This window comes from Gadus chalcogrammus, chromosome 5 (assembly GCF_026213295.1).
Source record: "Gadus chalcogrammus isolate NIFS_2021 chromosome 5, NIFS_Gcha_1.0, whole genome shotgun sequence".
NCBI lineage: Eukaryota > Metazoa > Chordata > Actinopteri > Gadiformes > Gadidae > Gadus > Gadus chalcogrammus.
The window spans coordinates 20,125,222-20,152,715 of record NC_079416.1 but is presented as its reverse complement, the minus strand read 5'-3'; the positions used below and the strand labels follow the sequence as shown (position 1 = coordinate 20,152,715).

Below are 27,494 nucleotides of genomic sequence, written 5' to 3'. Positions count from 1 at the left end.
GTAATGCTGCAACATGCTCTTCCGGAGGTAACCAATTACAACGGAGTGGGTTTGGCAGGAGGGGGGGCGGAGAAGGACGAAGCCGAGTGTTGACAGAGAATGCTGAAAGCGCCTAGATGTGAGGAAGAATTTGCTGAAAATCAACAGTTTTTTGTGCTGTGATTCGTGTCATGAGTCATTGATAAGAAATTAAGACCAGAAAAGTAGTATAGGAGACCTTTAAAGTGGATATTTTCTGTAACCTGATTGAAGACCTTGACGAGAAAAGAAACAAGTGACATTGAATTAAAACCGAAAAAAACTTTATTTATTGACCTTCATGGTCAGTCCGTCCCTGAATTGTATTTACAGTAATTGGTTTCAGCGGCCATTGAAGGCTGCCCCTGAATGAAGCGGTCCAGCCTATACTTCAGGGTTCCTCTTGTACTTCTCGTAAGCAAACTCCTCTGTGTGCGCGTAGTCTTTACACACCCCGATGAAGTCTATCTCCAGCTGGAAGGGCCCGTCCACCTTATCCCCCAGGGTGAAGCCTATCGTGTTGATCTGAGGAAAAAAACAACGCATGACCGCATGAACCCATAGAGTAATGGGGGTACTCTTACCCCTGGGGTTACCATAGAGTACTGCAGGGAAAACTCCTACTCCTGAAAATAAATTTAAATATTCTGAAAGCTAGACAAAGAAGGACAAGTGGTTAAAACGTCAATCTGACAAGGAGAATCCGGCAAAAAAGCGCATCCAGTAACACCAAAATGACATCAGTTTCAGGTAGAATATATTTCAATGGGATTCCCCTCTCCATGCTCTGACCCTCCCCGGGCGTTGGGCTTCTTTTGAGGGGAGAAATTAGCCAACAGTTGCATGAAGCACAGGCCGATGTTCCTCACTAATTTGTGAGTATTTTCAACCTTTTAATGTTCATGGTTACAATGCCGAATAGAACGCGCTACATTATTTACGTAAATCTTTTGTGTGCTGGTGAAGAGGTAGTCAGCGGAAAAAGTATCTAAGAGTTTGAGAACCACTGCCATAGACTGTGAACCATAAGATTTGGGCTGTTAGACTCCAGTTTCAACCAAAATGTTTCAGCCAAATTTTGAGTCCCATTTTTGCTCCTCCGCTTTTAGGTCCCCTTGTAACTCAACTTTAAATGCATGAAGAGTGTTGCCAATCCTCTACCTTGTCGAGCCAGAGATGGTGCTGATCGTCCTGTATTCGGCCACGATGCCCAAGGAAGAACTTTGAGAAAGGGATCTGTCGAGAGGTTAAGAATACATATCGATTTTATTCTCTCATTTTAACTCATTTTATTTTTCCAACCCTGTGACCCATGACCGTATGCTTGGAAAATGTTACGGGCAACCAATTACATTTTAGTTATTTTATGAGGTTTTGACACAGCACATGGCAATTGGCCATTGTGCATTTAGACGGCCAGCGACTCCCCTAACGTCAGCCGTCTAAGAACCAAAACAATCCACCCCTCACTTTAAACCCAAGGGCACACTGTGGAGCCGTACCTTGACGTCCTGCCAGTAGGGTCCTCCCCGGGTGTAGAGGAAGTAGCTGTAGATGTCGTCCTTCTGGTGGCTGAAGTAGTTCTCGGGGGCCAGGTTGATCATCCAGGGACGCCCGTCGCCACGCACCCGCAGGTGCAGGGTGTTGAAGCTCGTCCAATCAAAGTGGGTCTTCCGGTCAAAGGAACACTGGCGACCAGAGCGTCGTGTAGGTGATTATGAGGTCATGGGGGATCCCGTCATTAAATCGGACTAAAGTCAAATATCCCTTCTAGGATATACAGGTTATTTTATTTTTTTCTCTTCGTTAAACTAGTGTGACGGGTACCTGGGGACCCGCCCATTCAGGGTGGAAAACGTTGGCCCAAAAACAGCCGGGGGAGCAGAGAAGGGAGGGGGAGGGAAGAGAGGGGAGGGGGAGGGAAGAGAGGGGGGGGGGGGGGTCGTCGCGGGTCGTCACTCACCAGCCGCTGCTTGGAGCGCAGGGTGCAGTAACCGCTGTAGCGCGTCTCCCCGTCGCGCGGTGGCGCGGCGTTCAGGCTCCCGTACAGCAGGCAGGTGTTGTCGTTGCGGCCCAGCTTCAGGTACGCCTCGCTCTGCCCGCCGATCTCGCGGTCCGACGACACGCTCCACTGCTCCAGGCACTCGGAGCCCCGGAACTCCCACACCACTCGGTTCTGCTCCAGCATGTGCTCCAGCATGGGTTTCCCCTCGGGCCCCACCAGGGGGTCCAGCAGCTCCTTCTTCAGCAGCATCATCTGCCGCCCCACGCCCTCCACGCCCTTGGCGAAGTCGAACTTGATCTTCTTCCAGGGAGGCCGGTTGTCTTTGGGCTCGCCGGGTCTCCGGTACGGGACCCGGCTCATGGGCCTCGTGTCGGCCCCCCCCGGCAGAGAGGAGGGGTTCAGGAATAACTGCTGGTGGATGCACCCAAGCAGCCCCGCCCGAGGGTGGCGTGCGATCCTCGACAAGGACATTTTACAGAGTTAACGTCACTGTGGAGACGAAGTGGTGAACAATGGGTTATTGTGATGGGAATATGATGCGCTGTGTGCCGCAATAGAATATCACATTATTTTATTACTCACACTGAAAGTTCATCCTTACCAGGAAACGTTTGAAACGGGGGTTCTCTTGACTGGGGCTGGATTACCTGTTGAAAGACGTGGACACGATATTGTAGGGTTATACACATTTGAATAAACACAGGTCAGAGAAAGTGGCACGGACAGTTGGGCAAAGATAACGTTTGACGAAAGAATGAGGTGCACAATTAAAAAACGTTTAACGCTAAAAAATGAGAATCAACGGCATACGTACATCATCTGCTCTCTGTGACCTCCACGTAAATAGCAGGACAGATGAATGGAATAGGCACGTTGTGTTTACGACAGGTCTCAACAATGACCTTTATTGAGGATTAATTAGTGCTGTCAATCGTTCATATGCTATCCCGCACACACACAGCGTTTAATTATCCATTAAAAAGGTCAATATAGTAGAAGGAGACATGTATGTTTACAGCAGCAGCCGCAGTGGGACGAGTGGGACGGACGCTCCTCCCATGAGTGAGTGCACCGAGTGTTTATTCCCCTCTTCGTTTCCTCCCAACGTTTAGTTCCTACCTCGGCTACTATCGCGTCTCTCTTTGTACGTTTAGAACCCATCACCCTCCACGAATACACCAATAATAACGTCATAAAAACACCCACCTGAGATGTTCCTCTTCTGTGTTCATCATAAAACACCGAAAACGGTTTGGCATGGCCGGATAACATGCTTATTGCGCATGCGCACGGTTTACCTCCAAACACTCAGACGACACAGAGGTAGCTAGCGGGTTAGCTTCGGCAGCTAATCATGGTGAATGTAAAGAAACGGAAAGGTCGAGTCGTGATAGACTCCGACTCGGAAGACAGCGCCAGCGACGATAACCTGGACCAGGTAAGGGATGTTTGTAGCTCTTTTGAGGATCGTTTGAGTGTTCCTCGGTGGTCGACATCTGGAGGTTTTTTAGGAGCTTTTGCTAGCCGATGAGGGGGGACGAGGCCAGCCGCTGATGGTCGCTCTTCTTGAGGAGAGGAAGGCGAGAGCGACGGCCTCCTCCAACACAAACCCAGTCACATACGAATGGTTCCACACTCGCCGAATCCTGTTCTGCACGTGGTTGAAACGGGTGTGCTTCTCTACGAAAGCCGAATTAAATTATTCGGGTAGTAGTGACAGTAATGAACCCATTAGCCACCAATGCTAACGCAGGAGCTAAACATAGCTCATCTCCCCCAGCAGTAGACCTACTGGGCACCGCGCAGGGGGCCTCGTTCCGGGGGTTAATAACTGTGGGACATCCGTGTTATGTTGGGATGTGTGGCACTGACGTGGTGTCCCTCGATTGCTCGACACATGGCAATGACTTGTTATTAATGTTTGGGTGCGTTTCGTGGCTGTGATGGCGCCACGGGGAGGGTCGCAGTAAAACACCTTGCCCGCCGTGACGTCACGGGCGCAGGGTTGGACGTCTGTGTTGGTGTTGTTGACAAACACTCTCCTGGAGAGAGCATGGCACCGTGAGGCTGTGGTCCGCTTCGACCACAGCCTTGCTGCCGTGTTGCAGCAAGACTGGATGCTGGTGCAGACGCTTAGTGTTTTGATGGCGTTTTGCCGCAATGTCCATCAAACACCCGTCTGTACAGGGCAAAAACATGTTGCCCCTAGAGTTGTAAGATGCTGTTGTCTCTTTTAATACGGTGGCGTGCATGGACGGGACTGAAGTATTTTCTGTATTTTCTCCTTATTATGTCGGTAATCAACTTCTCCACCGATTCCTTCAGTAATGTGACTCTCATATTACCACGATCTGTGTTGATCAAATAACTACAGTGTCAATTTAATTATTTTTGTTTATCAAGCCTTTCCCAGACCTTCTGGTTCTGTTGTACTTTTGTTTGTCAAAGCCTTCTTTGGTTGTTTTCTGCCCGGCCTGTAATCGGCGTTTCACCCCTCTGCTCCTCCAGGAGCTGCTCTCTTTGGCCAAGCGGAAGAGGACAGACTCGGACGAACAGGATGAGCCTGTTAGCAAGCCGACGGCGGCGGCGTCTTCAGACTCTGAAACGTCAGACAGCGACGACGAGGTGCGTGCGTCCCTGCGTTATCGTTCGATTTGTATCGCCCGTAATCACAGTTCAATGTCGCAACGGTCTTCACAGACCATGTATTTAGGAAACCCCCCTAATCCTCCACCCCCCCCCCCTCCCCCAGAGGGCAAGAAAAAACTTGCTTGATTGGCATTGAAGAAATAGAGGGTGCAATGGGTGCTATCATTGACTTGCATTTGAATACAAGTAAACATTTCAATTATTTAGTTAAGAAAAACGAATGAATGTCTATGGTAATGGGGAGTCCAGGCATCAAGTCACGCGACAGACCAGGCAGCCAGTCAGAGTCACATCAATACACTAAAACAGACAGAATTAGGGATAAGTTCGGACAAGGTGCACAGAAAACATGTAATATAGGCAACCGCAAGTCTAGTGCCCATCACCCATCTCTGCTAACAGCCACTGTACCCCTACTAGGTGCCAAACGAAGTCCAGTGTAGCCCTACTCACAGCTAGTGTTTGAAAGACCTTATAGGCCGATCTCTAACAACCCCCCCCCCCCCGACCCACAGCACTTGAACCTGAAGTAACATTCAGGTTGTGTTTGCGGTCAGGCTTTTTGTTTACAAATTTGTATTATGCAACCATTCCACTTTTACTAAAAAGAATCCCATTTTTTTATTTTATGAATCGGATTTGTTCTCGCCAACATAACAGATTAGGTTTTTCAGGCCACTGAATATTTTACTAAAAATAGAGATCTTTATTTCTTTCACAGAAAAACGTAAATATAAGGGAAAGTATTTCCCAAAAACAGTGGGGGGGGGGGGGTTGGTCTTGAATCGTTTCCTTCGAATTCAAAACACGATCCAAGCGTTAAACGGGAACGTTAAGAGTAAGTTGAATCCCACGCGGTTAGTTCTGCTCCGACGGAAAGAGAGGAGGCCCCTTGTTTGTCACCTTCAGTCAGCTCCCCCTATGACCCTAACGCCTCGTGTCCCCCGCTCCAGTGGACGGTGGGCGGCACCAAGGGCAAGAAGAAGGTGAAGCCGGGGAAGGGCTCGGACAAGAAGACCGCCTCCAAGAAGAAGCTGCACAAGGCCGCAGCCGCCGCGTCCGGCAGCTCCGATGGGGACAGCTCGGCCGAGAGCTCCGCGCCGGAGGAGGGTGAGTCGCTCCCAAGGGTGCCAGCACGGTTGCCCCCGTACCGGGCGGGATTTGCCGGTTAGGGACATCCCAGGGAACGGGGTTGAAAATGGGTCGACAACGGAAAACGGCGTGTAGTGAACGGAACAATGTGGCTACTCCGTAGACTCTCAGACTTTCAGCGCCCGATACTTAAATCTAAAATCAAGTGCTGATGTCCGTCCTTATATTTGATCTACTGCCATCAAATATATGCTGTTGTCATTGATGGACAAGATTTTTGGATTGAATGGTTGGCTATTCCTCAAAGTCTGCCATTTGGGTTCTGCAATGACACGGGCTGACCTGTGAGATTACTGCATGGTGTTAAAGCAGGAGTGATCGTGTTTGTGTTGCGTTTGTAAAGGTGTTGTACACTTTGAGAACCCTAGAAAGACCACAAGCACCCGTGCAGAACTCCCCATACCTAGAGCTTCAATATTGGACCTCACATTCTAGCGGGTTGTGTGTGAGTACGTTGGGGCCGTGTATTAGGGCTTTGACTCCGAACTTCGGTATTCGAATATAAAGACTATCAAAAAATAAATCAAAATTCGAACAAATATTAGGCAGCCCTTAATATTCAAACCTGTTATGGTAGGCCAAGAGGGAGAGACGTCGGAGAACCCGACGCAGTCTATTCATAATATTGTAATGACCACGGACGAGGCCGTGAATGAAGTATTGATTAGACGGCGATTTATTAGAAACCTAATAAACCGTTGGAACACGCAGGACCGGTAACCATAGCAACGCCGGTAAACAAACCTCGTGAAGCCCAATCCAGGTCTTACTGAGGGCATTTAATGGTCAAAATATTATTAATAAATATTTGAATATATTCGAATATTAATAAACAAACGAACTTCGAATATGATTTTTGGGCAAAAGTCAAAGCCCTACCGTGTATATTGAGGGGCAGGGTTGCCGTATAAAATCGGGCAAACACATTCTGGATGAATGGCTTTTAAACAATAAACGTGCTGTTCTGCGGCTGACCGTTCAGTTACCACGGAGACGATGAGTGAGTCTTTAAGCGTCGAGGCGGATTAGTTGATTAGTCCTCTATCCCGGGTCGACCTCACGTAGCCGCTTATGCTAAAGCTAATGCTCTCTCGCCGTACATTACGGTGGCTCCTGGCTGTGGTGGATGGAGACTCCCCATCGCCATGGGGACCTGTGCCTAGTAATGGATAGTTGTGTTTTATTGAATATGAATATTGTATGATTGCGTATGGCCAATGTGATACAAATGCAATTCAAAGCAATTTGTTGCACACGTATATATATTTTAAATATGAATTTAAAAGGACACAAACGGACTAATTGCGATTAAGTGTATAATTAATGTAAATGATTTGGCCACATTATCTGCATGTAGCAGATAATGAAGTAGCAGTTGGGGGTTAGGGGGTGGGGGGGGTCTTCGGCTAGGACGCCTTCAGGTTAGACTGCAGGTATTGGCATTCGAACTCTCCGGACCGGGAGTCGGACCCCCCCGCGTCTAACACGGCGTTCCCTCTCCCAGGGGAGGTGTCGGACTCGGATACCAACAGCTCGTCCTCCAGCTCGGACTCGGAGTCCTCCTCGGAGGACGACGTGTTCCGGGACGGCTACGGGGAGGACCTGATGGGGGACGAGGAGGACCGCGCCCGCCTGGAGCAGATGACGGAGAAGGAGCGCGAGCAGGAGCTCTTCAACCGCATTGAGAAGAGGGAGGTGCTCAAGAGACGGTGAGTGGTGAGGGGGGAGAGGGGGGAGAGAGGGGGAGGAGGGAGGGGAGAGGGAGGTGCTCAAGAGACGGTGAGTGGGGAGAGAGACGGATAAGGAAAGAAAGAAGGAAGGAGGGAGAGAGACTGAGTGGAAGGAGGAGGTGAGGGAAAGAAAGGGGAAGTAGGAGAGGAAGGAAAGCGAAAAGCTTTACGTTTTCACATGCGGCGAGGCTGAGGCGAGATTCGCTTTTTGTAAGCGAACGTTTCGGAGATAACAACTTTTCTCTGATACTCGCATGCTTTCACTCTGCAGTAATCTAACGTTTTTCTGTGAGCGGTGGCAACCGCATTGCGTCAAGAAAACACTGTTCTTAAAAAATAAAAATAAATATTACAATTAATTCCTCATCTTCCTCATTTGGCCTTCAGCAGACGTTTTTTTCCAAAGAGACATTGAATAAATACATTGATCAGAAGAAAGAAACAACATTATATCGCTGTCGGTACAGTAAGGAGGTTCATAGAACCAAGTGCCAAGCACTAAAAACCTCTAGTTAACCCATTCCCCGTATACAACAAAGCTCGCTAGGATAAGATGCTACACAATGCTAAGTACTCTTTTTAAGTGCCAGGATGTACAACATTCAATGGGTGCATAGGAGTGGGGGGGGGGGATACTGCACACACAATCATTCTGCATGTTAAGTGGTTAAAACCACGCTGCTTTCGTTTGGTAGACACGTGTGCCGGACCGTAAGACTCGTACCGAATGTCTTCAGTACGAAAGGGCGTAGGCTTCCACCCCATGATAGAATAGCTAGCGCTGGCTCTGAGAGTTCCCTCTGTGTGGCCACAGGTTTGAGATCAAGAAGAAACTAAAGACGGCGAAGAAGAAGGAGAAGGAGGAGAAGAAGAAGAAACAGGAGGAGGAGCAGGAGAAGAGGAAGCTATCGCAGGTCCAGGACACGCCACTGGTGAGTGTCCATCTTCATCAGCATCTTCTCCCTCATCATCATCCAGGACAGACACATTGGAGTGACGGTTAGGAACGGAACCCGGGTTTCACTTCGTCTTCATCAGACTGATGTGAAGTAGATCCCGTCTCTCTGTGTCTTTAGTGCTGTACTTAGTCCAGAAAGGTCCCTCTGTTTGGTCCAGATCTTGTGTGGGGACTAGGGGTGGGAATCACAGAGTACCTCACCATACGATATGTGATAAATGGCCCGCGATACTGATTCTGAAATAAACAATATATTGTTAGACAATCCTATCGTGATAAATCACAATGTACGTCTTAACGAATGCTGGATTTCGGTCTGTATTCATGGTACAAAACTGAGTTTCAGTTACTCTTCTTTGGCTAGTTAACTTCTGTTCAAGTCTCCCTCATTCATGTGTTGAGCGCCACCTCGATGAGCAGGGACATCTCTTTAGAGCGCCTTATTTTATTAATTAAAATAACGATATTTTGTGTCTTAACTCTTCGTGAATAAAGCATAAAAATGAAAAATTAATTCTTTAAAAATACAGACAACAAAAAAATATATATATATTTTATCGAAATTTGGCCAGGGCCACCAGGTCTACCGTGGGGGGTGGCTGTAAGGGGGACACCCCAATAGGGCTGCTCAATTATAGGAAAAAATAATAATCACGATTATTTTGGTCAATGTTGAAATCCCGATTATTCAAACGATTTTTTTTGAAAACATGTTATTTATTCAGCATTGTCTCTCCTAAAAAACATTTTGTAACTGACAACTTGGAAATTTGGCATTTAAAAAAAATACACAAATTGGTCAAAAAGAAAAATTTCAAATCTAAAATAATGTACAGATATATATCCAGCTGTTCTGCACTTTCTCCAAAACATTTAATGAAGAAATAAAATAATAAAAAACTCGATTATATTCGTTTTGTGATCGTTAGACGCTAAAATCAAAATCACGCTCAGAATTAGATTAAGCGCCATACGCCCCAGCTGCTAGTAGCGTACCCCGGAGCCACCATGTCTGAAGTGCCGGGCGGTTCTCAAGCTCCCCCCCCCCCCCCCCTCCTCCTCGCCAGGTGATGTCACACAACAAGGAGCGGCGGTCCAAACGGGACGAGAAGCTGGACAAGAAGTCCCAGGCCATGGAGGAGCTGAAGGCCGAGCGGGAGAAGAAGAAGAACAGAACAGGTGGGAGGTCCATCGCATTCTGGTCCATCGCATAGGGCTTTATTTACACTGCGCTTTTCAAGCGACGCTAAAGGGTTAGGTATACTATATAATTATATGGCAGACATATTTAACATCAACTGTAGTAGACGTTTTGTTGCAAACGGTGACCTTTGACCCTCCCATGTTGCCGAGCAGCGGAGCTCCTGGCCAAGCGAGAGCCCCTGAAGACGAGCGAGGTCTACTCCGACGACGAGGAGGAGGAAGAGGAGGATGACGACAAGTCGTCAGTGAAGAGCGACCGGAGTTCCCGCTCTTCGTCCTACGATGAAGACGAGTGAGTGGCGCTTTTCCTTAGCGGGATTATTGGAATTTTGCCGGATGGCCTCGGGTCACTCTTAGGCTAGGAAGGGAACTTCACACACAACCATGGGCAGAAGGTTGACTAATACAATTCATTCAGTTAACGTACATTCCGATTTGTCAATTAAAGAACATGCTATATATTTAAATAATGTTTTAAAAAATGCAACCAAGTTCGGATAATGAATGCAGATATCCGTAAAGCACAAATTACATATTTAGTAAAGTGTTCACTAAGAATCATACAGGGAACTATGAACAAAAATGCATAAATCCTACCACGAACGGAAGTCGATAGTCTCACAGCCAGATGTCAGATTCCCTCCCTGCTGATTGCTAAACGTGGCAGTGTTTTCTGTGGTCTGTAGCAAGGAGGATACTCCGCCCAAGTCCCAGCCCGTGTCCCTCCCGGACGAGCTGAACCGCGTCCGTCTGTCCCGACACAAGCTTGAGCGCTGGTGCCACATGCCCTTCTTCTCCAAGACGGTGACCGGCTGCTTCGTCAGAATAGGCATCGGAAACAGCAGCAGCAAGCCCGTCTACAGGGTATACTTTCACTTTCATTATCGCTCCACCTTTATTGAACGTCTACAGGGTATACCTTCATTATCGCTCCATCTTAAACGTCTACAGGGTATACTTTCACTTTCATTATCCCTCCATCTTTTTTAAACGTCTACAGGGTATACTTTCATTTTTGGCCCATCTTTATTAAACATATACAGGGTATACTTTCATTATCGCTCCATCTTTATTAAACGTCTACAGGGTATACTTTCATTATCGCTCCATCTTCAACGTCTACAGGGTATACTTTACCTTCATTATCGCTCCATCTTTATTAAACGTCTACAGGGTATACTTTCATTATCGGTGTTCATCTTTTCCAGGTTGCCGAGATCGTGGACGTGGTGGAAACGGCGAAGGTGTACCAGCTCGGAACGACGAGAACAAACAAAGGCCTGCAGTTACGGTCGGCACCTCCAGGATTTAATCTATCCTAGCTGATTTTCTGTCGCAACTGCGTTTAGGACTTCGGTATTGAACCTTTTTTTAACTCTGATCCCTCAGGCACGGTGGCGACACGAGGGTCTTCCGGCTCGAGTTTGTTTCGAATCAGGAGTTTACGGACAACGAGTTCATGAAGTGGAAGGAGGCTGTAAGTGGACAACCAAAGCTGATTCTGAATATGTTGTTGGAATGTCCTCTACTCATCCACATGAATCCAGTTCCTTGGGTTTCATGGTGGCTCATCTCCGTTCCGCTAAAATGTATTAAAGGTGACATATTATACCACCGGCTGTGAGGGCGATTAGCTGTTACAAGCCGTTTTGAAAATCAGCCTCCTCTGACATCACAAGTGGACGTGTCCACCTAGATGTAACCGTCATACGTGTAGGTGGATGTGTCCACCTAGATGTGTCCGTCATACGTCTAGGTCGACGTGTCCACCTAGATGTGTCCGTCATACGTCTAGGTCGACGTGTCCACCTAGATGTGTCCGTCATACGTCTAGGTGGACACGCCCACTTGTGGCAGATTTTCAAAACGGCTTGTAACGGCTAATCACCCTCACACCTGGTGGTATAATATGTCACCATTAAAGATGGTTTCTGTCCTCGTGTCCCAACCAGGAGCAGCTGGTAAACGCCTGATTAACGCCTGACATTCTGTCTTTTCTGTGCAGATGGTCGTCGCCAGCATGCAGGTCCCGACTCTGGACGAGATCACCAAGAAGGAGCAGTCCATCAAAGAGGCCATGAACCACAAGTTCAACGATAAAGACATAGAGGACGTGAGTGTCCCCCCCCCCCCCCCAACTACTTTGCAATACCAATAACCTCAGCTGCTATTCTTATTTATCTGTATATTTGATCTTCATTTGTTATGCATATATTTTTTACTCTTATATTTTGTTGTGAATCTTACCGTCTGGATTACTTAAATTTCGCTGTACGATGTGCAATGACAATAAAGAGAATTATATTCTATTGTATTCTATTTCTGCTGGCCTCTCTGTGTTTTCTCCTCATTATACCGAGGCACCCCAAAGAATAACTTTTTTTTATCTTACGGTTGTTGCCGACAGATCGTGAAGGAGAAGGACCGGTTCCGAAAGGCGCCGTCGAACTACGCCATGAAGAAAACCCAACTCTTCAAAGACAAGGTACCGAGCGGCAGCACCATAAGAACGCAAACCTCACTTAATCTCCAGGGTTTTCCCACAGCACTTTGCAGCTTTTGCGGCCGCCTAAGCAACACACACCTGCCGCCTTAACTACGACGTCATGCACAAACATCTGCGCAATGCGAATAGATGATTAAAAAAATTTTTTTTTTTGCATTTGATCAAAGGCCATGGCGGAGGAGAGTGGGGACGGGGAGAAAGCCAAGGGGATCCAGGAAGAGCTGAACACGCTGGAGGAGAGGGCAGAGATGTTGGACCGTCAGAGGACGAAGAACATCTCCGCCATCAGGTCAGTCGACTGCCGGGATCCTCTTTGAGCAATCCAGCGATACAGTCTGTAAAGTGCCTGTAAACAATGCAGTCTGTAAAGTGAATGTAGCAATGCAGTCTGTAAAGTGCCTGTAAACAATGCAGTCTGTAAAGTGACTGTAGCAATGCAGTCTGTAAAGTGCCTGTAAACAATGCAGTCTGTAATGTGACTGTAGCAATGCAGTCTGTAAAGTGCCTGTAAACAATACAGTCTGTAAAGTGACTAAACAATGCAGTCTGTAAAGTGCCTGTAAACAATACAGTCTGTAAAGTGACTGAACAATGCAGTCTGTAAAGTGCCTGTAAACAATGCAGTCTGTAAAGTGACTAAACAATGCAGTCTGTAAAGTGCCTGTAAACAATGCAGTCTGTAAAGTGACCAAAAAATCTAAGTTGCCGTCAACATTTGCACAACTCTTTTTGGCTCGTCCTCCTTGGTGTGTTAACCGTGTTGGTCTCCCGCTCGTCTCTCTCTCTCCAGCTACATCAACCAGAGGAACCGGAGTTGGAACATCGTAGAGTCGGAGAAAGCGCTTGTCGTAAGTCCCGATCACGAGCCCGTCTGCTGCTCGGAACTACGGAGAGCCCTCATTGGCTAGTGAACAGGTCAGCTGACCTTTTTTTTTTTTTTTTTTCTGCTTCCTCATAGGCCGAAGGACAGAACACCAAGAACCAACAGATGGACCCGTTCACGCGAAGACAGTGCAAGCCCACCATGGTGTCCAACGTAAGAACCACTCTGTTGAGTCTCCCTTAGAACCGCTCTGCTGTGTCCTCTAGAAGAGAACAGGGTTCTCCTTAGTACCTCCCTACTGAGTCTCCTTGGGGAGAAGGGGGTTCTTCTGAGGACCTCTCTGCTGAGTCCTCTAGGGGAGGACAGGTTTGGTCTTGGAACCCTGGGGTTTGGTTGCTCACGGCCGCCTGCAGCCAGACCGCAGCGCTGGGCGGATGGAACCCGGTACCTCCGGGCTGGGAATGGAGCACCCCACCGACCACGCGCCCGGGTCCTTGGAGCGCGTTGAAACCACTGTAGTGGGGTCGCGCTGTGGGGGGTATTCCACCAGGACGGGGGCCGATGTAAACCTCTGGTGTTGTGTGTGTGTGTGTGTGTCGGCGCAGGCCCGGGACCCCTCCGTGCACATAGCCATCCTGGCCCACCTTGACCAGAAGTACGGCTCCGGCTCGTCCATCATGGACCCCAACGCCTTGGACAAGAACAAGGTGAGTTTGGTTTTCAATTGTATATTTTTGCAATACCAAAGTCCACCTATAGATGGTGCTACTGTCTATTTTTGCTTTTTTGTTTTCTTTGATGATTTCAAACTATTTTAGTTTCGTTTTGAGTTGTACTTATTTGAATGTTAATGTTTTTGCTCTAAACAACAAGTTAAATCAAATCAATTATTGCAATTGTATTGATACCTGTAACTAGCCAGAGTTTGAAAGAAGGCTCCCCAATGACGACACAATACCCATGCTTTTGTCTTGGTTCAGCTCTTAGCCATCCAGCGGGAGCGAGACGCAGCCAAGATCCACAGCGACCTCTCTGAGGACCTCTTCAAAGTCCATGACTTTGACGTCAAGATCGACCTGCAGGTTCCCAACGCAGGTGCACAGAGGACCCGTTTATTCTGTTGTTTTTTTTACAGATTTTTTTAGTGTCGTAGTGTCCTTGATTGATCATCGATATAATTAGTGATCAATTATCGATTTAATCTTTATTTTTCTTTAGGCTATATTAAAAACTCCCATTGGTAGAAAATACCAATTGGTATTGGTATTTTCTACCAATGGGAGTTTTTAATATAGCCTAAAGAAAAATAAAGATTAAATCGATAATCAGTTCAGGGGCATCAGTTCAGGAGAGTCTAGAGCGATTACGAATAGAAGAAGGTATGTGGTTTAATCCGTTGTCCGTCTGTGTCGTCGTATTGCAGAGGCCAAGTCTCTGTCGGTGAGCTCAAACGCTCTGCCGGTGAAGGACGGCGCCCCACGCCGCTCCCTAAACCTGGAGGACTACAAGAAGAGGAGGGGCCTCATCTAGCCCTCCACCACCGACCCATCTCAGCCCCCACCCTCCCCGGCTCCCGGGCGGCCATCTTGGATCTAAATGCTTGCAGTTAGGGTTTACATCCAAGATGGCCACTACAGGTGAATCAGGCTCCTAATGGATCCAGCTAGCCTCCAAGACTGATCTCTCGGCCTCAGAACTACATTGCATGTATAAGCGTGTGTGTGTGTGTGTGTGTGTGTGTGTGTGTGTGTGTGTGTGTGTGTGTGTGTGTGGGGGAGTGTGTGTGTATGAGCGATTGAGGATTGTGCGACTGCGTGGAAACGTGAAAGTTGTGTGTGTGTGTGCCGATACAAGAGACTGTTTAACCCTTCAGAGAGGAAATGCTGATTAAGCAACGACAAAATTATTATTATTTTTCCCTTCTCTCGATGGAACTTTCTCGAAGGAAACCTGTCCGGTTATATTTTGTTGTCCGCTTTATTGTCCTTTTTTTTTTTCTTTTTTTTTTTACACACATTACATACATTATACAAAACTCGTATAATAAATCGTATTTTTTTCAATTCTTTCCAGGACTTTTGTTAATTTAACTTCTCGTCTGCCCGCGATTCTGATCTCTACGTCACTGCTTGCGAGTCCCGTTTCAATTTATCCTTCTTCCTTGAAAAGACGCGTTTACTTTTTTAAACAAGGACAGCGTTTAGAAACTTAAGCAGGGGGACTTTTACGTTGGCATTTTACAGGTTTAAGACGGTATAGGAGTTCACCAGCTCCCCTGATCCGACCAACACTGAAGCACCACTGTCAAAAACCAGGGCATCCATAGAACTTAACGCGTCTTCCCGGGACAACCAGTGTCGGTGCTCTATCCCACCACTGTCCGATCTACACCGTACTGGCTAACCCATCGTTTTTAAATCGTGGAGGAGGGTTTTGTATTTTATTTTAATCTGATAAAACGACTCCTAATAGCAAACGTTTGGGTGGTTATTTTTTTCAATAAATTTTATCGATACTGTTTCCACTTTTTTTTTTTCCTGCGTTTTTTTTCGAGAGACCTGTTCACCCGTTTCCCGCCGATGCTCTCCGATCAGCTCAGAGTGTCCTCGACTGTGTCCATAGTCGGTTCTTGTATTGATGTGGCATGCTATGTAAATATGCATTTTGGAGTGAGTGCGAGGAAAATAAATAAAAGGCACTGTTTCATACGCTTTTGTGTCCTTGTCTCTTTCACAGTCTATTAAGATGGGTACCTATTTTATATAAGTCTGGGATTTTTAAATGGTATGATTTTATTATAGTTTAGTAATTCATATTTGACCTATTTTTAGTTTCCTGTTGAAAGTAATGCATAGACTGCGACAGTTCTGTATAAGGGCCAAAGACTGAGCCGTCATATACGACTTTAGTGGGATCTTACTGCAAATATTGACACAGTGACTACACATAGAAAGCCTATTCAATTTAGCACAATCTCATTGGTTGATTTTTAGTCGGGCCCTGTTTGGGGCGTTCTGTTATGGGGTCCTTGCGGTAGCACTTCCTGGTCCACGTATGGGAGAGCAGATCAACAATCTCTTCTTTGACAGATGATGATACTCAGCGTCTCTTTTCTTTGAATAAACCTCTTTCCACTCACTGATGAAACCTACCGGATAGCCACACAGTCGGACCTCCCCGTTGTCTATACTGCGCGTCGTGAACGGTATGTCACTGCCTGCTTTGAACCTGGCTAGCTATGCTGTTAGCTCTGCGGCTATAGAATAGTTGACTCTAAACTGGGACTATTGTCGGGTTGTGGCGATGCAGACGGCGGTTGACATTATTGTGGATTCCTTCCACATTCGCTGACGTTGACTTATCGATTTGTAGAAGATTTATACTGTTTGTGTGTTTGTAGTAGTAGGCCTAGCTGGAATCCGTGCGACTTGCATTGGTTCGCTTGTTAGCTGTTGCAGAAAACTCACCTCAAGTCTTGGCGAAATGTGTCTTCCCTCAGGGTGAAGGATGTCTTGGTTCACTGACTTGGCCGGGAAAGCGGAAGATTTCCTAAACAAAGTGGACGCAGGAGCCGCTACTGCCCTGCAGAAGGAGAATGCCTTGGCAGCTGAATACGGAGGTGATCCATCGCTCTCCTCCGTGTACGCCACCTCCGGGTACCGGACGGACGGTCCTGGGATGCAGCAGAACTACGAATCGCTCCACGATCCGCCAGGTTTCATCACCGCGGCAGCTGGCAACATCAAAAGATCCAACGCCCCTCTTTTCTCCAACGCAAGTAACGTCTCCTCCACCAACCCCGACACCACCACTCCCCTGGGCTCCTCCAGCGTCGGAGCGACCTCCTCCACCAACACGGGGAGAGCCTCCTCGGGTTTTGTGAGGCGCAAAAAGAGTGAGCAGGACGTGGACGACGACATGCTGTTTGACTTCCTCAACAGCTCGGACCCGCCGGCCGCCACTAGCGACCGGAAGGACGTGAGGCGAGATCTCCCGAAGGTGTCTGTCCCCGTGGTGGAGCCCCAAGCTCCGCCCTCTACCTCCACACCCATGTCCAGCGCGTTGGCCTCCTCCGGGACCTCCACGCCCCACTCCGCCCTCGGGATCTCCCGGGCGTCCAGCCTCAGCTCCTTGTCGACGCACAGCATGAAAACGTCGGAGGAGGGCCTTGCACGGGACCCTGGCCGCGGTAGGAGCCTCTTTTAGCTGATTGGATGCTGTCTGGAGTCATGGCAGCCCATTTGGAAGCGGCTTTTTCTCCCTCTGGGATCTCGCTCTACGTCTCTCTCAATAGCTCCGTCTGTGTATCTCTCCCTCTCTCTCTCTTTCTCTTTGTCGCTTTCCATCTCTGTATCTCTCTTTATATCTTCATGCGTCCATCTCTCTTCATTGCGCTCGAACTCTGTCTGACATCTCACTCGTCCTCTCTGCTCCTTTCCTCTCTCTACATCTCTTTAAGTCTTCATCTGTTTAGCTCTGTCTTCATCGCTCAATCTGCATCTCTTTATTTCTCGACTCTTCATCCGTTTATCTCGCTCACTTTCTCTTCATCGCTGCTATCGCTCTATCTCTCTATCTCTCTTTATCTAGTGTCATCTCACCCTAACCGTCTCACTATCTCAGTGCTCCGGCTCTCATATTCACCTCACATTTACATCCAAAGCGACTTCAAATAAATACATTTGGCAGAAGAAAGAGAAACGACAATATATCGCTGTCGGCACAGTAAGGATGTTCATAGAACAAAGTGCCAAGCACTAACAATTGCTAACTTAACCATTCCCCATATGCAGCCAAGATACTTAAGATTAGTGATATGTTGATAGATCGATGTGATTGATTAATGTTCAGAGGAGGCCCAGAATATACACGAGTATATGGCTTGTTCCCAGAGTGACTCGCTGATCAAATTCAAATTGTGCTCTCGTGAGAACTCTGGATTTCCAGGGTAGTATCGGCTCAAGAAAATCTGTATCAGCGTATCGGTTATCGGCTAAGGCTGATTGATCGGCCCTAAAAAAAATCAATATCGGCCGATCCCTCCTTAAGATGCTATATAACTGAGTTCTATAAGTGTGTACATTAAGTGCCAGGACGTACAACATAAAGTAAGGGTGGAAGGGGGTAAGGCCCCCCTACCTCCCCCCCACCGACATAAACATATTTATAAACTCTTATATATTCTGATCCTTTTCCTCCTTCCACCTTCCTCCGACCCAGACACCCCCGACGGCTCAGACTCCGGGCTGTCGGCCCCCCAGGACTCTGGCCGACCGGAGCCCCTGTTCCCGGATGAGTCCCGGAGCCAGGAGCTGTCCAGCCTGCGCCTGGAGAACCAGCTGCTGCGCAACGAGGTGACCTCCCTCAACCAGGAGATGGCCTCGCTCATCCAGAGGGCCAAGGCCATGCAGGAGGGTAGGTCGACCGCACGGGACCGGGGATTGGGACATGGCTTTAGGTTTTAGGTATGGAGGCTTGTATCACAGTATGGTCCATATCGGTGGTTCTCAAACGGGGGTACGCATACCCCTGGGGGGGCAATTTTGAGTAGTGCAAGGGTTTCGCCTGTAAAAAAATCGTACAATTATAACTAATCTGAAAGCTAAACAAAAGAGAATCGAGTAAATGGACAAGTGGTTGAATACGTAAATCTGACAACAAGGAGGAAGGAGAATCTTTGAAAAAGAGGGCGCGTCCAGAAACACCAAACTGTGGTCAGCTTCAGGAGGAATGTATTTGAGTGGGGTTCCCCTCTCCATGCTCCGACCCTCCCCTGGCGTTTTGCTTCTTTTGAGGGGAGACATTAGCCAACAGATGCATGAAGCCCAGGCTCATGTTCCTCACTAAACTGCCAAATAGAAAGCACATGCCTAATTAATGGTATTTATTTTTTTATAGATGTTTTGGGCCGGTGAAGGGGGTACTCCGCTTAAAAAATATCTTGGAGGCGGTACACTAGTAGAACAGTTTGAGAACCACTGGTATAGTCTATATAGGCTTCCTCCTAAATTTTAGCTTTTTGTACGTTTTGAAACTTTTGGTTCCACTTAATAGCATCCAATAAGAGTCATCCAATGGTCAAAGGCGGTGGATTCTATAAAATCATTCTTTGTACAGATCAGTGCCTTCTTTAATACATGTTGAATTTGTGTCAATGATTGAAGTGATCATTTGTGATGATGATTCTGTCTTCCCCCCCCCCCCCCCCGCACACTAGATCTGAACCAGGCCCGCCTCCGCTCCGACAAGTGGAACTCGGACCAGTCCACGACGGACCGCGTGGTCCGAGAGTTCCGGTCGCAGGTTGATGACCTCACTGAAGCCCTGTCTGCCAAAGACGGCCAGCTGGCGGTCCTCAAGATCCGATTGGACGAGGCCGACCAGCTGCTGAAGACCCGCAACTCGGCACTGGAGGCGGCGCAGAGCGAGAAGTCCCGGTAACAGTCGGAAGGGTCTCGGGCTCGAGCGTCAATGTCCCGCAGCCTACCGGACGATGGCCTTCTGACCCCGAACCCCCTCTTGGTTTCAGATTGCTGCAGGACCAATCAGAAGGCAGCAGCATGCAGTCGCAGGCCCTGGAGACGCTGCAACAGGGGCTGAGGGAGGCGGAGCTAACCCTCCGGCGAGAGCAGGACAACTACAGACAGATGCAGGTAGGAGCCAATGGGAGGCCTGTGGGCGTGGCCTCGGCTCTGTTTACCCAGAAAGAGCCAATATCGTCCTAGTGGTTAGGTGGTTGACTTCCAGCCGAGAGGTTCCTGGTTAGACTCCCATTGTGCTTCCCTGCTTCCACTCGTACAATACATTATTCCTCTTCCCCCCCCCTCACTTGTTCTTTATTTATGTCTCGGAGAACCTCATCGCAACCCACTGCTTCTCTCTCTCTCTTTCTTTCTTTCTTTCTTTCTTTCTTTCTTTCTTTCTTTCTTTCTTTCTGTCTTTCTTTCTTTCTTTCTTTCTTTCTTTCTTTCTTTCTTTCTTTCTTTCTTTCTTTCTTCTCCCAACCCTCCCCCCCTCTCTCTCTCTCCCCCCCACTTCTCCCCCCCCTCTCTTCTCCCCCTCCCCCAGAGCGAGGCCGCGGTGCGTCTCTCCAGGGCGGAGGCCGAGCGGCAGACTCTGGCGGAGACGGTGACGGCGGCGGAGCGGCGGGCGGCCGAGGAGCGGCGCCGCGCCGACGACCTGCAGCAGCAGACGAGGAGCGCCCGGGCCGCCGCCGAGCTGGGCCGGCAGGAGCTGCAGGACTACAAGCACAAGGCCTCGCGCATCCTGCAGGTCAGTGGTCCGTCCTATTGGTCAGTGGGCCGTCCTAGAGGTCAGTGGGCCGTCCTAGAGGTCAGTGGGCCGTCCTATTGGTCAGTGGGCCGTCCTATAGGACAGTGGGCCGTCCTATTGGACAGTGGGCCGTCCTATAGGTCAGTGGGCCGTCCTATAGGACAGTGGGCCGTCCTAGAGGTCAGTGGGCCGTCCTATTGGTCAGTGGGCCGTCCTATAGGTCAGTGGGCCGTCCTATAGGTCAGTGGGCCGTCCTATAGGTCAGTGGGCCGCCCTATAGGTCAGTGGGCCGTCCTATTGGTCAGTGGGCCGACCTAGAGGACAGTGGGCCGTCGTATAGGTCAGTGGGCCGTCCTATTGGTCAGTGGGCCGTCCTATTGGTCAGTGGGCCGTCCTATTTGTCAGTGGGCCGTCCTATTGGTCAGTGGGCCGACCTAGAGGACAGTGGGCCGTCCTATAGGTCAGTGGTCCCGGGTGATGTCATCTTGGGGCGGCATGTGGATCAGGAGGTAGAGCGGGTTGGCTGGTCACCGGAAGGTAGCTAGTTCGATCCCCGGCTTCTCTTAGCTGAGTGTGGAGGTGTCCCTGAACCAGAAGCTGGTCTCCAGCCTCACTCCCTCACCTCTGTCCCTGTCCCCCCCCAGTCCAAGGAGAAGCTCATCTCCAGCCTGAAGGAGGGCTCGGGGCTGGACACCCTGGACAGCGGCCGGGGCGCAGTCCTGGAGCTGGAGGAGATGCGCCACGAGAAGGAGCTCCAGAAGGAGGAGGTGCAGAGGCTGCAGGGCCAGGTCCACGCGCTGCGGGCCGAGGTCCAGGTGAGCGGGGCCCCCTTTGGGCCCCCACATCAGAGGGGGTCTGGGAACGTCTTTTAAATGTAGCCACAGCGCCACCTCTGGTCAAGCAAGGCCATTGCAGCTGATATTTAGGATGGGTAAAACCGCATCTGAATTAAGGCGATAATATGAACAAAAATAAGAAATTGCAAAGAACAACAAAAGAAAAAACATCTACATATCCTGAGCAGCGTCAGTTAAAGGTACACAGAACATGGCCTCACTTTGTAGGATTTCTGAAAGACAACCGTGCCACTACCCTTAGGAGCTGGAGAGCCAGGCCATGAGCGAGGTGGAGACGTGGAGGCAGCAGCAGATGGAGCTCCAGGACCAGCAGGCCATGCAGATCAGAGCCAAGCAGGAGGCAGAGGCCGAGCTGGACCGACACAAACAGGTGGGGGAGGAGCACCAAGCCAACGCTGACCGCATTAAAACAGGTGGGAGACAGATACACCAAGCTAACGCTAACCTCATTAAACCAGTGGGAGACAGAGCTACACCAAGCTAACGCTAACCGCATTAAAACAGGTGGGAGACAGATACACCAAGCTAACGCTAACCTCATTAAACCAGTGGGAGACAGATACACCAAGCTAACACTAACCTCATTAAACCAGTGGGAGACAGAGCTACACCAAGCTAACTCTAACCGCATAAAAACAGGTTGGAGACCGTCACCAAGCTAATGCTAACCCCACCCACCCAGGTAGGGCACAGACACATGAAGGACAGGGGCAGCACATGCCCGGGATAGGTTCGATTTACCAGACGTATTTTATTATATTTATTTTATGGCTCGATATCCAGATTTCTTTTTTTAATACCAATGTTCTATTTGTGTCCTCAGGAGCTGCAGTACCTGGAGGAGGAGAGTCACCGCACCAAAGCCAGCCTGCAGAGCCGGATCAAAGACCGGGAGGACGAGATCCAGAAGCTGAGGAACCAGGTAGACCTCCTCGCCTTCGTCCCCCCCGCTGCACCTCAGCTCTCTTTACCAACGGCCCCCCCTCCCCCCCTGACCTGTCACTCATCCCTTGGTCCCGTCCAGCTGACCAATAAGGCTCTGAGCAGCAGCAGCCAGGTGGAGCTGGAGAGCCGTCTGCACCAGCTGACAGAGACGCTGATCCAGAAGCAGACCATGCTGGAGGCGCTGGGCACGGAGAAGAGCTCCCTGGCCTTCCAGCTGGAGAGGCTGGAGCAGCAGCTGAAGAGCGCCCAGGGAGGGGCGCCGAGCGGCGGGCAGGCCATCCACATGGGCAGCCTGGAGGGAGCAGGTAGGAGGGGAGGAGTTGAGGGGCAACCCCACGTTGGAAATGTAACGAGGGTAACACCGCCACCCGCTGGTGAACACGGGTTACTGCAGTTGGTTTAATTTCTTTTTTAGATATCTGAATTGTTCCTGATATTGATCACATTTAACTTTTTAGGTTCATGAACTGCCTGCCTGACTGACATAATTATCAAAATCTGGATACCATTTAAAACCCCTATTTTGCCGTATTCCAGAAAGAGTATTGCAGTATTCGTAAATTCTTCCTGTGTACCTGCAAACATGTGGCTCAGGAGGTAGAGAGATTTGGCTGGACACCGGAAGGATGCTAGTTCGATCCCCGGCTCCTCCTAACCGAGGGTCGAGGTGTCCCTGAGCAAGGCACTCACCCCGACTGCTCTCGACCAGCTGGCTGTCACCGTACATGGTCGACCCCGCCATCGGTGTGTGAATGGGTGAATGAATGGGTGAATGTTGGGAAATATTGTTAAGTATAGTGGCCACTGGTTAGAAAAGCGCTGGATAGATGCACTCCATTGACCATTGTGTGTGTGTGTGTGTGTGTGTGTGTGTGTGTGTGTGTGTGTGTGTGTGTGTGTGTGTGTGTGTGTGTGTGTGTGTGTGTGTGTGTGTGTGTGTGTGTGTGTGTGTGTGTGTGTGGTCCTCCAGGGGCGCGACAGAGGGCCACGCCCGTGCTCTTCAGCGACCAGGACAGCCCCGGCATGTACGGCCAGGTGCGCAAGGCGGCCAGCACCATCGACCGCTTCAGGTCAGTCTGCGCTGCTCGGTGCGTCCCCCGACACCGTGTCCCTAGGACGGGTCACTACCGGTTTCTGGTGGTGTGTTCCAGATGCCTCGGACACCAGCCTTCCGAGTTGCAAGTGGGGAAATCTCCCAGCTGTCTTGCGGCATTTCACGGAGGCACAAAAAATGGCTGCGCCCGTAAAGAGATTTATTCGTACCACGTTGGTCATTTTGATATATTTATTTTAAATGGTCTTAAACACTTGATCACTTTTATTCCGGTCACCAATTTATGCATTGCACGGTCTTTCTGTGCGTACAATACATTGTAAAGTTTGTTGTTTGTTTTCGAGCTTGTTTGCTAAAGAGAATAATGTAGCTAACAATAACAACGTCTAGCCAATGACCTTAGACAATCACAAAGAAGAACGGGAACGCTATAAGTCTTACGAGACAGGAAATGACGTCACAAGTGAAAGTTGGAAGGCTGGTGACCGAGGCATCTGGAACGATCCATAATGCTGGGCCCTTGTTCTTGTTTCAGCATCAGACTGGGGATCTTCCTGCGACGCTACCCCATCGCCAGAGTGTTTGTTATCTTGTACATCGTGAGTATCTTTGACTCTTGTACATCGCGACAGGGTTTCAACTGCTGAGCCATGAGAATGTCTTTTTTAAATGCAACCAAAACGTCTGCTTTCTGTGATGTGTTTAACTCTTTCACAACACATTTGTTGTCGGGCGGCGTGTGGCTCCGGAGGTAGAGCGGGCTGGCTGGTAACCGGAGGGGTTCTAGTTCGATCCCCGGCTTCCCGGTGTCTAGGAGTCCCTGAGCAAGGCATCTCACCCTGACTGCTCCCGACGAGCTGGCTGTCATGGTCGACGCCGCCGTCGGTGTGTGAATGTGTACATGAATGGGTGAATGTTAGGTCATGTTGTAAAGCGCTTTGAGTGGCCACTGGTCAGAAATGCGTGATATAAATGCAGCAACAGGATGTGGGGCTGCTGTCAATGTCCTCACAGGCTCAAAGAAGTATTGTAAATGTTTGTTCGTTTTGGCGACCACTCCGGGATCTGTTGAAGCTCCATCAGTGGTGCAGAGAGAACGGAGCATTCGATTCAGTTAGCACCTTTCTCATACGTTTTGATTCAAAGTAGCCTATACTTCATACACAGTAACGCACATAAAACCAGGATAGCAATGAACAACACGCCAGAGCTAACACAGAGAGGGGCCCGGCTCACCGCGTGGACTTCCTGTTCCTCCCGCAGGGTCTCCTGCACCTGTGGGTGATGATAGTCCTGCTGACGTACACGCCGGAGATGCACACAGACCACCCGGGGGGCAGATGAGGACCCCCCCCCCCCCCGCCCGTCCGTCCGTCGACGTCGGGAACGGTTACCCTCGACGGAACGAAAGACAAACAATGAGGCTCGCTGCTGGACGACGGTTCAACGACTCTCACTAGGAACCAAACTCTTCCTGTTTTGCACAGAAACGCCATGGTTACAGACTTCCACTGACTGCCCTTCATCATCATCATCATCATTGTTATTATTATTATTATTATTAATATCGGTTTCCCAATCTGGAGATTCCTGGTGAGTGGCATGAGGTTTTAAACGAACGCTGTGGAGGGGTGGGCGCTGGCGAGGCATTAAATCAACGCTGATTATTTCGATATCGTACAGCACTTCTTCATCTCCCTTCTGACACGTTTTTCCTGAGAGATTATATTCAACACTATGTTTAAAAACAAAAGGCTTTTAATAAACATCTGAAAAAGAAGATCCTGAATGTTGTTCAGTTGGAGGCTGAGGAATCCCAATGCTATTTTTTATCTTTCATAGAACTATTATTTCTTTGGGAAATAATATATTTTATAATCCCATTGACTTGCAATGTAAAATAATATATATTTCAAGGTAGAATGTTAAGTTTAAAATATGAAAAATATTTGAATAGAAGAGCACGATTCCAAGCTAATCTGAACATTGTAAAATTAGTCTTGAGTCTCTAGTTGAAACAATGTGCAATGAGTAGGCTCCCAAAGTTTGTGGAGAATATAAAGAGAATAAAACTTAAGAACAACAGTTGAGCGCTGCATGTTAAGGAGATTTTAAATGTAATTGTGATTTATCTATGAGCCAAGGTTAATCCTGATGAAACAAAAGCATACTACTCAAATTGTTAAATTATTGTTCACCAGAGTGGTCATGGAATCCTGTTGTTATGGCGTTAGTTTGACACAAGAGGGCGCCATCGAGCTGGTATGGAGACATGCACACATAGTGCTTTCACTGGAATCTCCAGAGACTCTTCTGAAAACCTCAACCCTACATTTCCACTGACTTTCTGCCATCAAGAGACACAGGTGCACATCTGCTCAAATAAACTGGACGTCATTTGAATAGCTACAGTTCACTGCTTACAGCATACGTTTAAAGATCCAAGACAGACATCATTAATATGTTACTGTTTCCACCACTCAGTATGATAGGGTTCCTATGTATTGGAGGGAGATACTGAATGTCTTTGAGATGACAATGTTCATGTTTTTAAGGTTATATCTGCAGAAACCTGGACATCTCTCTGAACTTCTATTACACTCAGAGTCTCGCCTCCTCTCTCCCTCCCTCTCTCCCCCTCTACCTGTCTCTCTCCTCCGTCTGTCCCCCTCTCTGTCCCCCTCCCTCCCTCCCTCTCTCCCTCCGTCTCCCTTTCCCCCTCTCTCCCTCTCCCCCTCTACCTGTCTCTTTCCCCCTCCCGCTCTCTCCCTCCCTCTCCTCCTTTGTCTCTCTCCCTCCCACTCTCCTTCCCTCACCCCCTCTCTGTCCGTATGTCTATCTGTCTCTCTGTCTCTGTCCCTCCCTCTTACTCTCTCTCCCCCTCTCCCTCTCACACTCCATCCCTCCCTCCCTCCCTCCCCCTCCCTCTCCAGTCAGTGGGCCGTCCTATAGGTCAGTGGGCCGTCCTATAGGTCAGTGGATCGTCCTATTGGTCAGTGGGCCGTCCTATAGGTCAGTGGTCCCGGGTGATGTCATCTTGGGGCGGCATGTGGATCAGGAGGTAGAGCGGGTTGGCTGGTCACCGGAAGGTAGCTAGTTCGATCACCGGCACCTCGAGTGTGGAGGTGTCCCTGAACCGAGAAGGGTCCAGCTGCAGGCTTGGGCGTTTCCGTCATGACACAAGAACGCCCTTTAGGCGTTCCTGGTAGCGTTTCATCAACCAATCACGAGGTGTTTCGAAAGGCATAGGCCTACTGGGTTTCGCAAGGCATACTGCGAAGCACAGTCGCAAGGCATACTATGCTTTTCTTCCTTAATGGCAATTTTACCTCTCTCGTTAGATTTAGCAATCATGGAGCCCCCACTTGGCTAACGTTAGTTCTATGCTACCCATACTTGAAACTGCTGTTTGAGAAAATCTAACTAGCGTATGTTTCGGATGTTGACAGCCGTGCGAAGAAGAAGGGGTTCAGTGTTGACGGTGAAAGTTAGGCCGGTTTATAGGCTATAAACCGGCCTAACTTTCACCGTCAACACCAAAAATCTGACAAAATCTTCACTCTGCTATAAATTATAGCAGAGTTTCCGTTGTCGGTTATTACCGGTCATTGACCGGAAAAAAATGAGGAGGACCAACAATTCTAATGTCCCAGGTCATTCATTGAAATAATATACGAAAATAAAAAGGCATAGAATAAAACACTGCATTGCCACTAAACAGTAGTGCCAATCGGCCGTACTGATGTGTACACCAAAGACTATTCCTGACACTCCTCTGCCCCGCTGTGTTCGCTCTGGCTGTGGTCGCTCCGCACTGTTTCGGCCCGTGGTAAAGCGAGTCATCCTCGCTGCTGTCCAAGGCATTTTGAGACGCAGCATTTATTTAATGCTCATATGACCTAGTGCGGAAAAAATTTAGATGAAAAAGTGTGAGAGGAGCGGTGGTGCGCTAAACTTGTTCTGTGAGCAGCTGGATGTGAACCATGGTGTGAACACAACGATCGATTTTCGACTGTGCGCGCATGCACTGGTGTAATTGAGCTGCGCTGCTATATATCTTTTTTATCAATGTAGCGAGTTGCGAGTCTAGTGCAGGCTGAGTTTTTTTTTTCCAGCACCCCCTGCGGAGAATACGTTCCTGCGGTTATGCTAGTGTTTTACCTACGGACATGAATTTATTTACGGACAAAAGATGGGGGAGCGTATGATAATGGCCGTTTTTAGGAGACCGGTACTTTGGAACATGAGGATCGACATATACAGAGATAAAAAAAAAAACCAACCAGTCTTGGAAAGAGATCGGTGAGGAGTTTGGCCTGCCA

At 48.8% G+C, this 27,494-nt stretch overlaps 3 protein-coding genes across 6 annotated transcripts; 2 read left to right on the top strand and 1 right to left on the bottom strand.

Annotated features, from left to right (window-relative positions):
* Positions 1–274: 274 nt before the first annotated feature.
* On the bottom strand, positions 275–3,790 carry ndufaf1 (NADH:ubiquinone oxidoreductase complex assembly factor 1). 4 transcript variants are annotated; one of them, XM_056590886.1, is made up of 6 exons: positions 3,230–3,790; positions 2,606–2,670; positions 1,982–2,512; positions 1,521–1,706; positions 1,180–1,254; positions 275–543 (listed from the first exon to the last, which is right to left on the bottom strand). In XM_056590886.1, the coding sequence occupies exons 3-6, from the start codon at positions 2,492–2,494 to the stop codon at positions 403–405; spliced, it is 915 nt and encodes a 304-aa protein (XP_056446861.1). In that variant the 5' UTR covers positions 2,495–2,512; positions 2,606–2,670; positions 3,230–3,790; the 3' UTR covers positions 275–402. The 4 variants fall into 4 exon arrangements, with proteins under 4 accessions (XP_056446861.1, XP_056446862.1, XP_056446860.1 ...); XM_056590887.1 differs by having other exon boundaries at positions 2,625–2,670; XM_056590885.1 differs by lacking the exon at positions 3,230–3,790 and adding an exon at positions 2,838–3,149.
* Positions 3,155–15,761, top strand: rtf1 (RTF1 homolog, Paf1/RNA polymerase II complex component). The gene is made up of 18 exons (XM_056590825.1): positions 3,155–3,461; positions 4,532–4,648; positions 5,626–5,782; positions 7,329–7,533; positions 8,369–8,486; positions 9,580–9,691; positions 9,869–10,007; positions 10,402–10,579; positions 10,924–11,006; positions 11,105–11,192; positions 11,721–11,828; positions 12,123–12,200; positions 12,389–12,510; positions 13,012–13,069; positions 13,180–13,257; positions 13,650–13,751; positions 14,025–14,139; positions 14,468–15,761. Exons 1-18 carry the CDS (start codon positions 3,378–3,380, stop codon positions 14,572–14,574), a joined length of 2,049 nt encoding a protein of 682 aa, XP_056446800.1. The 5' UTR covers positions 3,155–3,377; the 3' UTR covers positions 14,575–15,761.
* Positions 15,762–15,855: 94 nt separating this feature from the next.
* golga5 (golgin A5) lies at positions 15,856–25,660 on the top strand. The gene is made up of 13 exons (XM_056590822.1): positions 15,856–16,249; positions 16,544–17,233; positions 18,265–18,459; positions 19,262–19,481; positions 19,574–19,697; positions 20,113–20,316; positions 20,961–21,131; positions 21,415–21,543; positions 21,997–22,095; positions 22,198–22,423; positions 23,089–23,188; positions 23,708–23,771; positions 24,436–25,660. The coding sequence occupies exons 2-13, from the start codon at positions 16,552–16,554 to the stop codon at positions 24,514–24,516; spliced, it is 2,295 nt and encodes a 764-aa protein (XP_056446797.1). The 5' UTR covers positions 15,856–16,249; positions 16,544–16,551; the 3' UTR covers positions 24,517–25,660.
* Positions 25,661–27,494: the final 1,834 nt, after the last annotated feature.